At 32.9% G+C, this 12,500-nt stretch overlaps 2 protein-coding genes across 4 annotated transcripts in view; one reads left to right on the forward strand and one right to left on the reverse strand.

The window, feature by feature from the left end:
* Positions 1 to 4,928, forward strand: part of LOC125035296 (transcription initiation factor TFIID subunit 8-like) — a 7,748-nt gene extending 2,820 nt beyond the window's left edge. Inside the window, exons 2-7 of the mRNA XM_047627589.1 lie at positions 1,132 to 1,253; positions 1,526 to 1,680; positions 2,022 to 2,179; positions 2,386 to 2,519; positions 4,440 to 4,523; positions 4,765 to 4,928. Of these exons, the coding sequence (XP_047483545.1) occupies positions 1,132 to 1,253; positions 1,526 to 1,680; positions 2,022 to 2,179; positions 2,386 to 2,519; positions 4,440 to 4,523; positions 4,765 to 4,791 (680 nt within the window). The 3' untranslated portion in view covers positions 4,792 to 4,928. The remainder of the gene's footprint in view (positions 1 to 1,131; positions 1,254 to 1,525; positions 1,681 to 2,021; positions 2,180 to 2,385; positions 2,520 to 4,439; positions 4,524 to 4,764) is intronic.
* Positions 4,929 to 5,067: 139 nt separating this feature from the next.
* The window catches only part of LOC125035295 (ATP-dependent RNA helicase TDRD9-like), a 25,612-nt gene continuing 18,179 nt past the window's right edge, over positions 5,068 to 12,500 (reverse strand). The window contains exons 19-29 of one of the 3 annotated variants that reach the window (XM_047627586.1): positions 11,186 to 11,431; positions 10,135 to 10,202; positions 9,788 to 9,920; positions 9,464 to 9,595; positions 9,106 to 9,240; positions 8,538 to 8,680; positions 8,172 to 8,306; positions 7,209 to 7,344; positions 7,003 to 7,109; positions 5,920 to 5,986; positions 5,068 to 5,793 (exon numbers count right to left, since the gene is read on the reverse strand). In XM_047627586.1, coding sequence (XP_047483542.1) covers positions 5,668 to 5,793; positions 5,920 to 5,986; positions 7,003 to 7,109; positions 7,209 to 7,344; positions 8,172 to 8,306; positions 8,538 to 8,680; positions 9,106 to 9,240; positions 9,464 to 9,595; positions 9,788 to 9,920; positions 10,135 to 10,202; positions 11,186 to 11,431 — 1,428 coding nt within the window. In that variant the 3' untranslated portion in view covers positions 5,068 to 5,667. Of the gene's footprint in view, positions 5,794 to 5,919; positions 5,987 to 7,002; positions 7,110 to 7,208; positions 7,345 to 7,720; positions 7,840 to 8,171; positions 8,307 to 8,537; positions 8,681 to 9,105; positions 9,241 to 9,463; positions 9,596 to 9,787; positions 9,921 to 10,134; positions 10,203 to 11,185; positions 11,432 to 12,500 lie in introns of those variants that run through there. The other 2 variants (XM_047627588.1, XR_007115756.1) reach the window with 2 other exon arrangements.

Here is a 12,500-nt window from a genome sequence, read left to right on the forward strand (position 1 = left end):
TTGCCCTACCACCAGTGATTATTATATGCTTATAGTGATATTGGTTAGAGTTAGGGGATATCACTTAATGCTGGGTAGAAATACTGAAATCACTGTAGCATGTTAAAGAAATATAATGTGGATAGCATGAAATCATGCAATGGCTGTTGTGGCATACCTTTCACCATTGGCTCATTGGAGTGAGTTCCTATTAAACACACCTAAAGTGAATGGAAACAATTTGTTCAAAAAAGGGAATCTGCCATTGCAGTCCAAATAGCAGCCCTGCATTCCTGACCATTAGCCATTTTTTCATACCACAACTATTGGGTTAAAGAGTACTCAGCAGTAATAGTAAATTGCCAGAAGAGTCTACAAGCTCTTTCTTCATGGGTGTCATAGAACACATTTTCTGTATGCTTTGTGATTGTGTTTGTGTAGGTGGTTATTTTGTTAGATATTTGTTTAATTTGTCTAGGAAGGTTGTGAATGTTCTTGTAGCCTGTTCCAGTAGGAAGAATAAGTGCTTGTAGGATATGTAGAAACTTGTTGCTGTGTGTATTTTGTGTACTATGTGCATGTGCCACTTGTAAGTATTTTTATTTGTTATTGTCATTAAGGTTGTTTACAATCTTGTACATGATTGTAAGTGTGTCTCTTCATGTTTCAAGCAGGTCCATGTTTATCTGTATTTATTGTGAGTTGTAATACAATATAATTGTGTGTAATGAAACTGGCTGCCCTAGTGTTAAAGTGTGTGTTAAAGTTGAGTTTATGTGTGAGATATACTCTGAGGTATTTATAGGATGTTGTGGATGTAAGCCATTGGTTGTGTAGATCAGGCGAGTTGGAGTACCTTGCATTTATTGGGTTTGAATGTCATTTACCACATGTTTTCCCAGTGTTCCAGGGTGTCTACGTTCTGTTGGATGAGTCTGCATTTGTCTTTGGTTGAAATTTTTAGTAGAAAAGTTAGCCATATATAGGTCATTATCATATAAAAGGAAAAGAAGGGGACCAAGAATGGTGCCTTGCATTGTGAAGATATTCTTTATGATACTTGTGGTACTTTACCCATAAATGGAATGCTACTTTAATGATACATCAAAATTACTGGAATTGGTACTAAATTGTTTTGTATTTTCCTTGTAGTGATAAGTCAGATTGGAAGAGAGAGCAAAGGATACTCCGAATTGGCATATAGGACAGAACCTATAATAGCTGATATTATTATGGCTCTGGTTGACTTGGGCATAACCATGGAGGGTTTACAAGTGAGTATGAAGTGAACGAGATCAGTGTTGAAATTATCATTTTTTTCAATATTATTTTGATTAGAGTAGATTGCCTTTAATCTCAATTTTGTTTTGTGCTGCTCCAGTTGAAATAGTTCTTTTTTTAAAGAACATTTCCCTTCAAATATACAAGTTTAACAGCAAGAATGTTCTTTTTAGCATTACATACTACCACAGAATGTGTAATGAAATACAACTTAAGGAGTTATTTAACAAGCAAAGACAACTATATTTTTTTCTTGTTTTTCAAGGCCTACAAGATGAGGCCAAATAGAGTTGTTATTACACCTCCAGCTCATCAGGTGGACCTCAAACAACATAATGTATTACAAGTTGGAGACAAGAAATCTCACCCATCTCATATTCCTGATCACTTGCCACCATTCCCTGATACACATACATACTGGTAAGTTGGTGTTACAACTGAGAATTTTTTTTTTCTTTTCCCTTTAGCTCAAATACTTATTTTTGTTATGGTCTTTCTTTATGTGACTATTGAGTCTCAGTTAACTAAATTTACAGCAACTGAAATGTTAGAAATATAATTGGGATTGATTTAGGTAATAAATATTGATGTATGTAATGAATTTAGATCTTGTTTTTCAGACCAAATAATATCCAAGAAATTATATAATTTTTTTTTTCTCAATTGAGCATATAGGGAAGAGAATACTGTGAGGGACATGCAAGTATACCTCCACTATTGACTTCCAGAGCTAATTGTAAACTTTTCTTTTTCTTTTTTAGCTTCTCACATACTTACAAGCAGCCAGTTACTGAGTATGAGGCAATTCGAGAAAAAGCTGCAACACAGAAAAGGGACATAGAGAGAGCTCTAACCAAATTTGCAGCCAAGACAAGAGAAACTCAGAGCTTATTTTTCCCAGAGGACAAGGAATTTATGCGTAAGAATGGGGCATATTTTGTAAACAGAGTTAGAATTAGGTCATAATTTAGTTGAAAATGTATTTATTGGAATTTATATGTACTGTATTTATATTTTGTGAGTGTCGACGAGGGAAGTGATGTATTGGGTTGGGTGAGCAAGTTTGAGTACATAATTGAATGAGTGATTTCTGTATTTCTTTACACATTTTCATCTATTTCATAGTTGTTGGTGTTGATCCAAACCCAAAGTATTACCTGGATGCCCTGATGCCACGGGACCAAGTTTTCGAAGAGGAGGAAGACAGAACGTGGACAAAGAAGCGAAAGACTAGTCAGGATGATGGAGAAAGTAATCAGGTAAGACCAGGGGTTTCCTTAAACTTGTTGGTTATTGGATTCCTTAACAGCTGGCTGGGCCCTGGGTCAGGTGTATTTTTATCATGCATTGACTGCATATATCACCCAGTCTGGCTAGTCTGCAGTCTGTTTATATACTCAATATCTCCCTTGCCATGAAATCAAGCCATCCATGACTAATGGTTGTGATATAAATGGACATTGGTATACAAAGCTATTCATTCCCTTGTAGTGTTCAATTTGTGATTTTGTATTTGTAAAGATGACCACAAACCCAACAAGATGTTACTCTTGTATTATTATTGTTGTTTTGTTGTTTTTGTTGTTTTAATAATAATATTATTATTATTACTGTTACTATTACTATTACTATTATTATTATAAAAATAAAAGTAACAATAATATCATTATTATTATTATTAATCACAATATAACAGTCTATTGTAATGGACACTAAGGTCACCATCAGTATTGGATGGAGAAGGTCACAGCCGTAGTAGGGAAAATATTCCTGGGTACTCTATCTCTCTCCCAAGTGCTCTTCAGATTGCAGGAGAGGCTGTAGAAATGAATGCCTACTTTATTTTCTCATTAAAAAAAATAAATAAATAAATAATAATAATACAAAAAAACAAGTGAATTGAGTGTGTGAGTGTAAGAGTGTAAGAGTGTAAGAGTGTAAGAAAGAGTGTAAGAGTGTAAGAGTGTGAGAGTGTAAGAAAGAGTGTGAGAGTGTAAGAAAGAGTGTGAGAGTGTAAGAAAGAGTGTGAGTGTGAGTGTGTGAGTGTGTGAGTGTGTGTGTGAGATATATGCTACACCACAGAGACCACTGTGTAGTTGGTGGAATTGCAAGACTGTTATGATGACATTAAATGATGTTAATTGATAATCATCCATTGCATTTTATTGTAAGTAACATCTCATCACACACTGTTTTTATCATTATTATATCTAATTATTATAATTTTATTATTATGATTATTATGATTATTATGATTATTATGATTATTATTATTATTATTATTATTATTATTATTATTAATATTTTTATTAATATTTTTATTATTATTATTATTACCATCATCTTTTATGTTATTGTTGTTATCAGCATCATCATTATTAATGTTATTATTATTATTATTAATGTTGTTATTATTGGATGATGATGTTTTATATCATGATGATGATATTGCTATTGTATTTTTATTGTTTTATTTTTACGGTTTTGTTTTTTATTATTCTACTTTATTAATATTTTATTAATGATTATTATTTTATTGAATTATTATTATTTTATTATTATTATTATTATTATTTTATTATTATTATTTTATTATTATTATTATTTTATTATTATTATTATTTTATTATTATTTTATTATTATTATTATTATTATTATTATTATTATTATTATTATTATTATTATTATTATTATTATTATTATTATTATTATTATTATTATTATTGTAATTTTGTTATTTTATTTCTAAGTATTAGCATTTTAGCATTGTATATTATTACTGTTTTTATCAGTATATATAAGGGTAAAAATGAGTAAATTATTCGAATAAATAGACAGAAGGGGATGAAGAAGAGACAGAAAAGGAGGGGGGGGGGGGGGGGGGGAGAAAAGACCATGCAAAATTAGTTGTGGCGAGGACTATGGTCCAAAGTCCGAGGTATGGGGGGATCCCCTATATTGGGTCTGTCTCCCCCTTCTAAGAACCCTCAGTTATTATCATCATCATCATCATCATCATCATCATCATCATCATCATCATCATCATCATCATCATCATCATCATCATCATCATCATCATCATCATCATCATCATCATCATCATCATCAATATCATTACTAGAACTATAATTAATATTATTTTATATCATTATTAACTCACAACCTAATACAATTACAGGAAAAAGACAGAAGTAATGAATCCCCAGAAACAGAGTTGGATAATCCTTACTTGAGGCCAGTGAAGATGCCACGGAAGCCAAAAGTAGGTGGAACCTGCAGGCAGTTGTTTTCTTCATAGCTGTTTTCCATCTTACTTTCTACTTACATGTTTCATATCATCTTTGTGTAACTTGTGTATAGGTAGACTACTTGGTTTGGTGTGATATAATTATAAATGAATATCATAACTTGTCTTGGTATGTATATATGATACACATTCTTGGAAGGGAATTTGAAAATGGAATCACACAATCATATTTACGGAAATTTTTATTTCTGAACAGGAGAACAGAGCACAAAATCTTCCCTGAGGCAGAGGCTTTGGAGCTGTAACTTTCAATATCACTAATAGTTATTATTTAAAAACTAAAATAGAATAAAAAATTATAGAACTTTGTTCAATTGAACATAGATATGCCCCATTAGAAAATAAAACCTGAACAATTTTTTGAGACCCTTTGACTTCAAACCTGTTTTCAATTTGTATTTGTTTAATGTCAAAAGTGCAAACAAATCAGGTAATGAGCAGCAAAAAATCAAACAATTATAACTGAACAAAATTCTATTTTGATTGAAAATTTCAGTTGAGAAGGTAAATTCAATACTAGTTACCACTTGGGTTTTACAAAATAAAAGGTATACAATTTACAAAAGCATCGTATTGAACTTTTCACTTATACTTTTGTTATTGTCATTTTTCATGTAACAAAGCAACTAATATATCTTCTCAAATAATATACCTAATAATTGCGCATTTAACCATTAAGGTTAAAGAAGAAGAGATTTTGAAATTGTTCACATACTTCAATTATTTAAATCAATAAGTTATCTTCAAATAATATATGTATATAATCTTGAAAACATATATTTTCCTCATTCCAATCATACTAGCTTAGATCAGCTCATGAGCTGGTATTTTATTTCAAGATCTACAATTACACTATCAAACAAAAAGAAAGTTTAAGATTTTTTCACTCCGTACACTCCTCTATCAAAGCTAAGCAAATGCATACTTTCACTATAGTACCATCTTGCCTTTCATAAAAATTCTGATGTAAGAATAAATCATTTTACAGATTCTTAGGACAAAAAAGGAAAGGGTTGATTAACATCATGTACACAAATCATTGTATCTTAGAACTTGGTGCTGTAAGAAATCAGTTCTGCCACCTTACACAAAGGGAGAGTTATGAGATTTCATAACAATTTTCACTTGGCTGTAAGAAAATGCCGCAGTGAAGGGGAAAGACTGCACCCATGCTCTCATCCAGAGCTACGTCTATTTGAGGGTGTAAGATCTCCTCCTTTGGTACCTGTCAGTAGTATATGGAATTTAAGACAATGACATGGACTGAGGCACAGCATGAAAAATTGGCATAGAAGCAGATTTAGAAAGAATGATATGGCAACAAATGTGACAAAGACTTTCTGCGACTTACCATCTGCCACTGATATGGATAGTGGTAGCTTTCTGGTTCACGATAGCCTCTGTTGACATCTACCAGCCTAAAGGAACATATTCATGAAATTAACATATTTTCTTCATCATATTATTGACTGTTGTAGAAAATATAGTATACCACTCTATATGTTATTAATTAAACAGTAAAATGACAGTAAATTTTAAATATAATAATAATAATATCTCTCTCTATATATATAAATAAATATATATATAAATAACTAAATATATATTATTTATATATATATATATATATATATATATATATATATATATATTCATACATGAAAAACATTTATTCATATCAAATAAGTGTTATAAGAATGATACGTAAAAGGGGAATAAGAAAAGGTTATTACCTAGTATTTATATGATAGCTTAAAAATCTATATTGATATTTATGTAAAAATGAAATGGTGCTACATACAAATAAACCATTTCTTTAAATAACAGTTTAAATAACTAGATCATATAAATAATAAATGTAAAGAAATATTTTAAATAAATGTAGATTAACTTTTTAACCCCTTACATCTAAGCTTTTAAAAACTGTTAGCCTTCAGTTCCCTCCCAATATTGCTGTGCACTCAGAGCATCATATTGTTTTTAAATTATGTAATTTATATATACAGTTACCAGTGTATTTTTGGACAAGTTACCAGTCTTACACAGACCAGGCGTTTTTTTATGACAGCTGTACACATGACCCGTTCAATGAAATGTACATTATTCACCTGATGCCACCAGGAATGGAATGTAAGTACTCACTATCTCCACTGAGTTTAATTTAATAATTGTATTTACACAAAGATAGCTCCACAAGTACATGTTACCAACGAGCCAATTATTAGTACTACCAGTCTCACCTGTTTACCCTTTTCCTTGATTATCTTCTTTTATCTTATATTGCTATTAGTGATTTCAAAAACATAATTATTATAATGTCTATAATCTTAACAATAGCAGCAATATTAATAGCATTAGTAAAAAAAAAAAAAAAAATCCCAATCTGAGTGTAGAGACTATATTTCCCCAAGGTGCATTCGGTTAATTTACTTACTGAAGAAGCAATTCCCTCAGTCTGTTCTGGGTTTTGATAAGAACTTTATCTGCAACATCTTCTCCTTCTTCTAGTACTATATTCATAAGGAATCGTACTCTATTTATCTGCAAGGAAAAGGATCAGCTGTAGTCATTTGGTCAAAACAATTTCTGGTAAATTTATCAAGAACCCCATAGTTTAAAATACATGATTGGCTTACTTACCAACACCAAATCCTCTTGAGTCAAGTGAATATCAAAGGAAGCTTCAATATCATCAGCAGGGTATACTGCATTTCCATCAGGATCATGACCAAGGCCAATCAGGGCCCCTGTGTACAGCGTCCCTTCTCTGTTTACTCTGTTTTTATAGATAAATGAAATACATATAACAGAACAGACATCTTTACAAGGTAGGTGCAGCTATGCCATTTCATTGACATTTACACAAGAAGACCAATAATGGAAATACTATCTTATTCATAAGATATAAATCCATTACTTTTTGTATCTTGTACCTATCTCTCTTTACCATTTTTGACCTATGTGTATTATCACTTACATAATTTGTAAACAATATCTCAATACAAAAAGAGTAAAAACAAAAAAGATGAAGTTTTATGGTTTTATGGTTAGCAAGCACTGGCAGGACAAAAACAAATGAAAATTTCATCCCTGTTTATCCTATTTTAGGTAAATGAAAAAACTAAATCCATATATTTTTGGATGTTACATACTTTCTTTGAAATGGTGTTTTGATGACAAATATTTTGTGTGTTACTGTTTACATAACTGCTTTCATCCCACCGAACCGAACTCTGGGAGCACATATTTACCTCACTCCATGAATGTCTGCCTGCAGCATAAACAATTTTTCAGCATTAGAGACAAAAACAAAGCTTTAGGCCCACATTTAAACTATATCTGCTGGGCCAAGCCTACAGCCTCTCTGGCCAAACGGCAGAACTGTTGCCAGTAATCACCCAAGTCAGTGACACCCAGAGATTTCTGATACCAGGTTAAGGGGCTTCAGTTTGGAGCTATATCCTTGCCAACTGGCATTTGGTCACAGTCCATTATGACAAGATTTGGTGCCTACTGTCAATGCTGGGTTCAAATTATAGCTCCACATTCAGTGAATGTACAAAAATAATGTTTTTTTCTTATGTGTAACAGTTTGTGACTGACCTTAGCTCTGCTACTGGGCCAAACAACAGAAGGCAGAGTGATAGAATTCCAGGTATAGAAGGCATTATTGTTGTGTGATGCAAAGTTGTTACAGTCTCGGTGGGGTTCAAAGTCACAAAGGCAGCAATTATCATCCTGTGTGAAATTTTAGTTTCATAAGTTATAAAATAACTATCTATACAGTAGAAAACCTGTTCAGTGAGAATGAAAACAAAGAACCAAACAACTAGATATATAAATTTAAAAATCTTCAAGTCATGACAACTTGGTAATTAATGTCAAAGAAAAAAGAAGTGCATTTCTCTAACAAGGAGAAGAAAAAGCTTTTTTCACATCAAAGGCACCAAGACTTTATATAAGCCTTACCTATCATGGGGGTTTTGTGGCTCAAGGTCTAATGCAGTTGAGTTGACTGATGAAGGTTCAATCTTCACTCCCTTTGTGCACCCCATGCGAGACAATGCCACAAAGTGTAGCAGCAGTGGAGATTCTGGACCTTGTAACTTTGCCTATGATAATAACATGGTACAGTCAATTTTAGTAATATGATCACTTCCATTTTCAAAATAATTTCAAATAGACTAATGCCTAGCTTTTAGGTCATGTACAGGCAGTGAGGCACCAGGATCCAACTAGTCAAGACAGGTGACTGAACAAATATATCCAAGGATGAATTTAATTTACAAATGCTGAAAAAAAATCATGGAAAATTATCACACTGGTTTTCTTGTTTATATTTTTCACAGTGATATCTTTCTCTCTCTCTCACTCACACACAATCTCAAAAAAATATGAACAGTCTCTACCCCTCTCAATCTCTCTCTCACTCTCACACTCTCCTTTTCTCTGTCTGTCAGTGTCTCTGTCTCAGTCTCTGTTGGTCAATACAAGAATACAGCTCTTATTGCCCTATTTCTTCACAGTTCTAGCTAACCTTCCCTGCATAAGCTGCTGGACCAAATTTTAGTTCCAGGGACGAAACAGAAAGGGCCTGGGAAAGATGTCCCATGTCATCTAGGGCTGTGTTTTCAGCTTCCTTATTACAGAGGGATCTCAATTCATGATTTTGCTGAAATCAGATAAGATAATTATCAATACAATAAGAAGATAATGATAATGAAAAAAATATTGTTCTATGTAACTATAAATTAGAAAACCTAATTAACTCCCTGGATGTAGTACTCCTTCAAATATTTTGATTTGAATATTACCCCCCGAAATTACCTTTATCATAAGCAGTACTCTTATTTTCATTTCAAAATATTTGGGAGAGGAAGCAAGCAGACACAGACCTTTGAAAGATAATACTCCTCAGCTTTGACAGCATACTGAAGATCAATAAGTTTTCGGTTGATGGACAGGAAATCTCCACTCTCCACTTCTATTAACTTTACTCTCATGATCTTATGCACAACACTGTAGATCTGTAAAGCATTGTATAGCATTATTGAATATGTGTAAAGAAACTTCACAAAACAAAACCATGTATTCATGGCAGCAATGGGATAATATAAAGTAGCAATATCTTCTTTGAAAGTCTGAGAAACATAACCAAAAGAAAAGAAAAATGAAAAAAAGAAAAAGAAAGAAAGAAAGAAATGAAATTCTCTACGAACCTGGGCAATAAAGTCCTTATTCAATATGTGGTTTCTAAACCATTCTGTAGCTTCATCTAGCCATTTGTTATCAGATGCCGGTTTAACCTGAGCCAATTTACATTCAACTGCTAGCATCTCAGTCAACATCAAACTGTAAAACACAGGAATCAGAATGACAGTAGTATGAAAAAGTTTTGAACATAATCATGTAATATTATCATGGCTTACTTCTGATATATTGATTTCTAATATATAATATGATCAATTTCAAAGTGAATACTACTTTGAAAGTATATCTAAAATTTCAAAAATACATTTAATTTCCAAAACCATGGTAAATTACAAAGAATTAGTGCCTCTCTTACTTTCCTGGCACTCTTCTCAGTTCCACAGCCTTTACAACATCAGTGTTCCCAAAATCAACAAAAAATACCTGGAACACAAGTCAGTATTATTGCATTTGAACTCTCCCAATAAAATTATCACAGCAGTGGTTCACTACAGATCCTACCATTTATGCATTTATCATTCCATATCTTTTACTTTGGGCTGGTGAAATTTCTAATCTACCATCTGATTTGACTGCACGTGAACAAAATGGTTCAAATACATGCCTGATATGCAAGTTCACACAAATCTTATGAATCCAAATGTGTACCATATATAAAACCAAAAGAAAAACAAAACAAAACAAAAATTTGCTAATATTAATGAAATGAAGATGTACTTAGCCAATCTAAGACCAACATAATACAAACTGACCAAAGACACCTTGATTTTATCACACTCTGAAGAATGTAACTGATGAAGCTTTAATTGCAACAGCACAACTGCAAACTTCAGCCCTCTATACAATTATTTTCTTATAAATTTTAAAGGAAATATCAGTTTTCTTTCAACTATTGCAGCTATTGTACTAAAAAATCATGAAACAAAAATCTAGGCACAGAAATTACTCTCTTCAGCCTAATTTGCAATGCTGAGGCAGAGAGCATGACCAGATTTAAGGAACAGATTTAAGCTTACATGGATAACTACTGTATTTAATAACGGAAAGTAAATACACTTTGGATAGAAGAACTCTTAACAAAATAGCATCAATATAAATCCATGGATGAGGGAACCTTAGAAACAATGAAGTTTAATTTTACAGGGTATGGACAAGATTTATTTGGCATGGTTAATGCCATGTTTTTATCAGTCATGTTCCATTCAAAAAGGGTATATTCTAAATTGCCTGAAAGTAATAACTTCAATCAGAGTATAAAATTAAGGGTCATGGCTAGGCTCTTTAACAAAGATAGTAGCTGAAGTTATTGTCATCACTGAAATAGCTTGGTGGACTGCCTGAAATCTTGCCCTGAATACATGTATATTAGCCAAGGAAAAGGAAACAGATCCACATAGACAAAATACCTGAGCTCTGAGCCCGTTGTCTTCCCCAGTATACACTTCATCCACACGTGCTCTATAATAGCATGACAATCCATCAGAGTCCGTGAACTTGGCAAGGCATACCATCCCTGGTTTGACTTCACTTTCAGGGATAGAGACTGCTTGGTTCTGCTCTACAGCTGTCTGAATGGCTGAATGTATGTGGTTGAGATTCTTTAAAGCACTGGTTTCCTCAGACACTATCCAGAAATGTCCAGCAGTGACTACCTGTAACTCAATTTAAAAAAATTATAAAATCAAACCAAAAAATAAAACAAACTAATACTTGAAATAAATAATAAAATATGATAACATATCTAGTATTAACCCCTTAATGACAGATGAAAAAAAAAAAAAAAAACTCCGCTCTGGAGATTAATGGCAACTAGCCGACTTTGAGCGTGGGAGCTCAGTACATCAAGCTGAACCCCCGGCTCATACCGCTTTGGCGCGTCGCCGCAGCGTAAAGCCACACTCCACAGATCGAGCGGTTTGTTATGACACCTCATAACAAGGGGTTAATAATGATGAGTAGTTTTAAAAGATGGAAAAATATATAAATCTGCAACTTGTCAATGCAACTGGGTGGCAAAAGATGGCAGATCTGGGCAGGATGTGGGCGAAGTGCTATGAGTTTGAAAAAGTCTAGAGTTTCCAAGTTTCATTGAACACTTCTAGCAACTTAATTATAGCATCTTGATTAAGATGCTTTATCGTCTCATACTGAATCTCCTCAAGGCCTGGGGATGTTCCTCTGCAGGCTTCTAAGGCTCAGACAAGCTCAACCATTGTTAGACCTTGAATGTAATCCAAGTCATCTCCTGTGGCAAAATGTATAAGCATGGCTTTCCTTTTGATAACATTGTTTGGAGAGATGTTTATAAGACTCCTTGTCCTGTTAATGTCCTAATTTGCAATGCTGAGGCAGTGAGCATGGTCTACACATATCCAAAAGGAACAGATTTAAGCTTACATGGATAACTACTGTATTCAATAACAGGAAATTAGTTGCTATATGCTAAATATAGCAACTAATGTTTATAAGGAGGCTAAATCTGAATATAATGCTCATAAAGAGAATGAGAGAGAATGAGAGAGAATGAGAGAGTGAGAGAGAGTGAGAGAGAGTGAGAGAGTGAGAGAGAGTGAGAGTGAGAGTGAGAGAGAGTGAGAGAGAGTGAGAGAGAGAGAGAGATTGTTTGATTGATATATGTACTGTTATTGACAGATTTATAAAAATTATACAGATATCAATATTTTTGTTCAGATACATGAAATATAGTGCATATTGATATAC

Source organism: Penaeus chinensis, chromosome 19 (genome assembly GCF_019202785.1).
Source record: "Penaeus chinensis breed Huanghai No. 1 chromosome 19, ASM1920278v2, whole genome shotgun sequence".
NCBI classification, from domain to species: domain Eukaryota; kingdom Metazoa; phylum Arthropoda; class Malacostraca; order Decapoda; family Penaeidae; genus Penaeus; species Penaeus chinensis.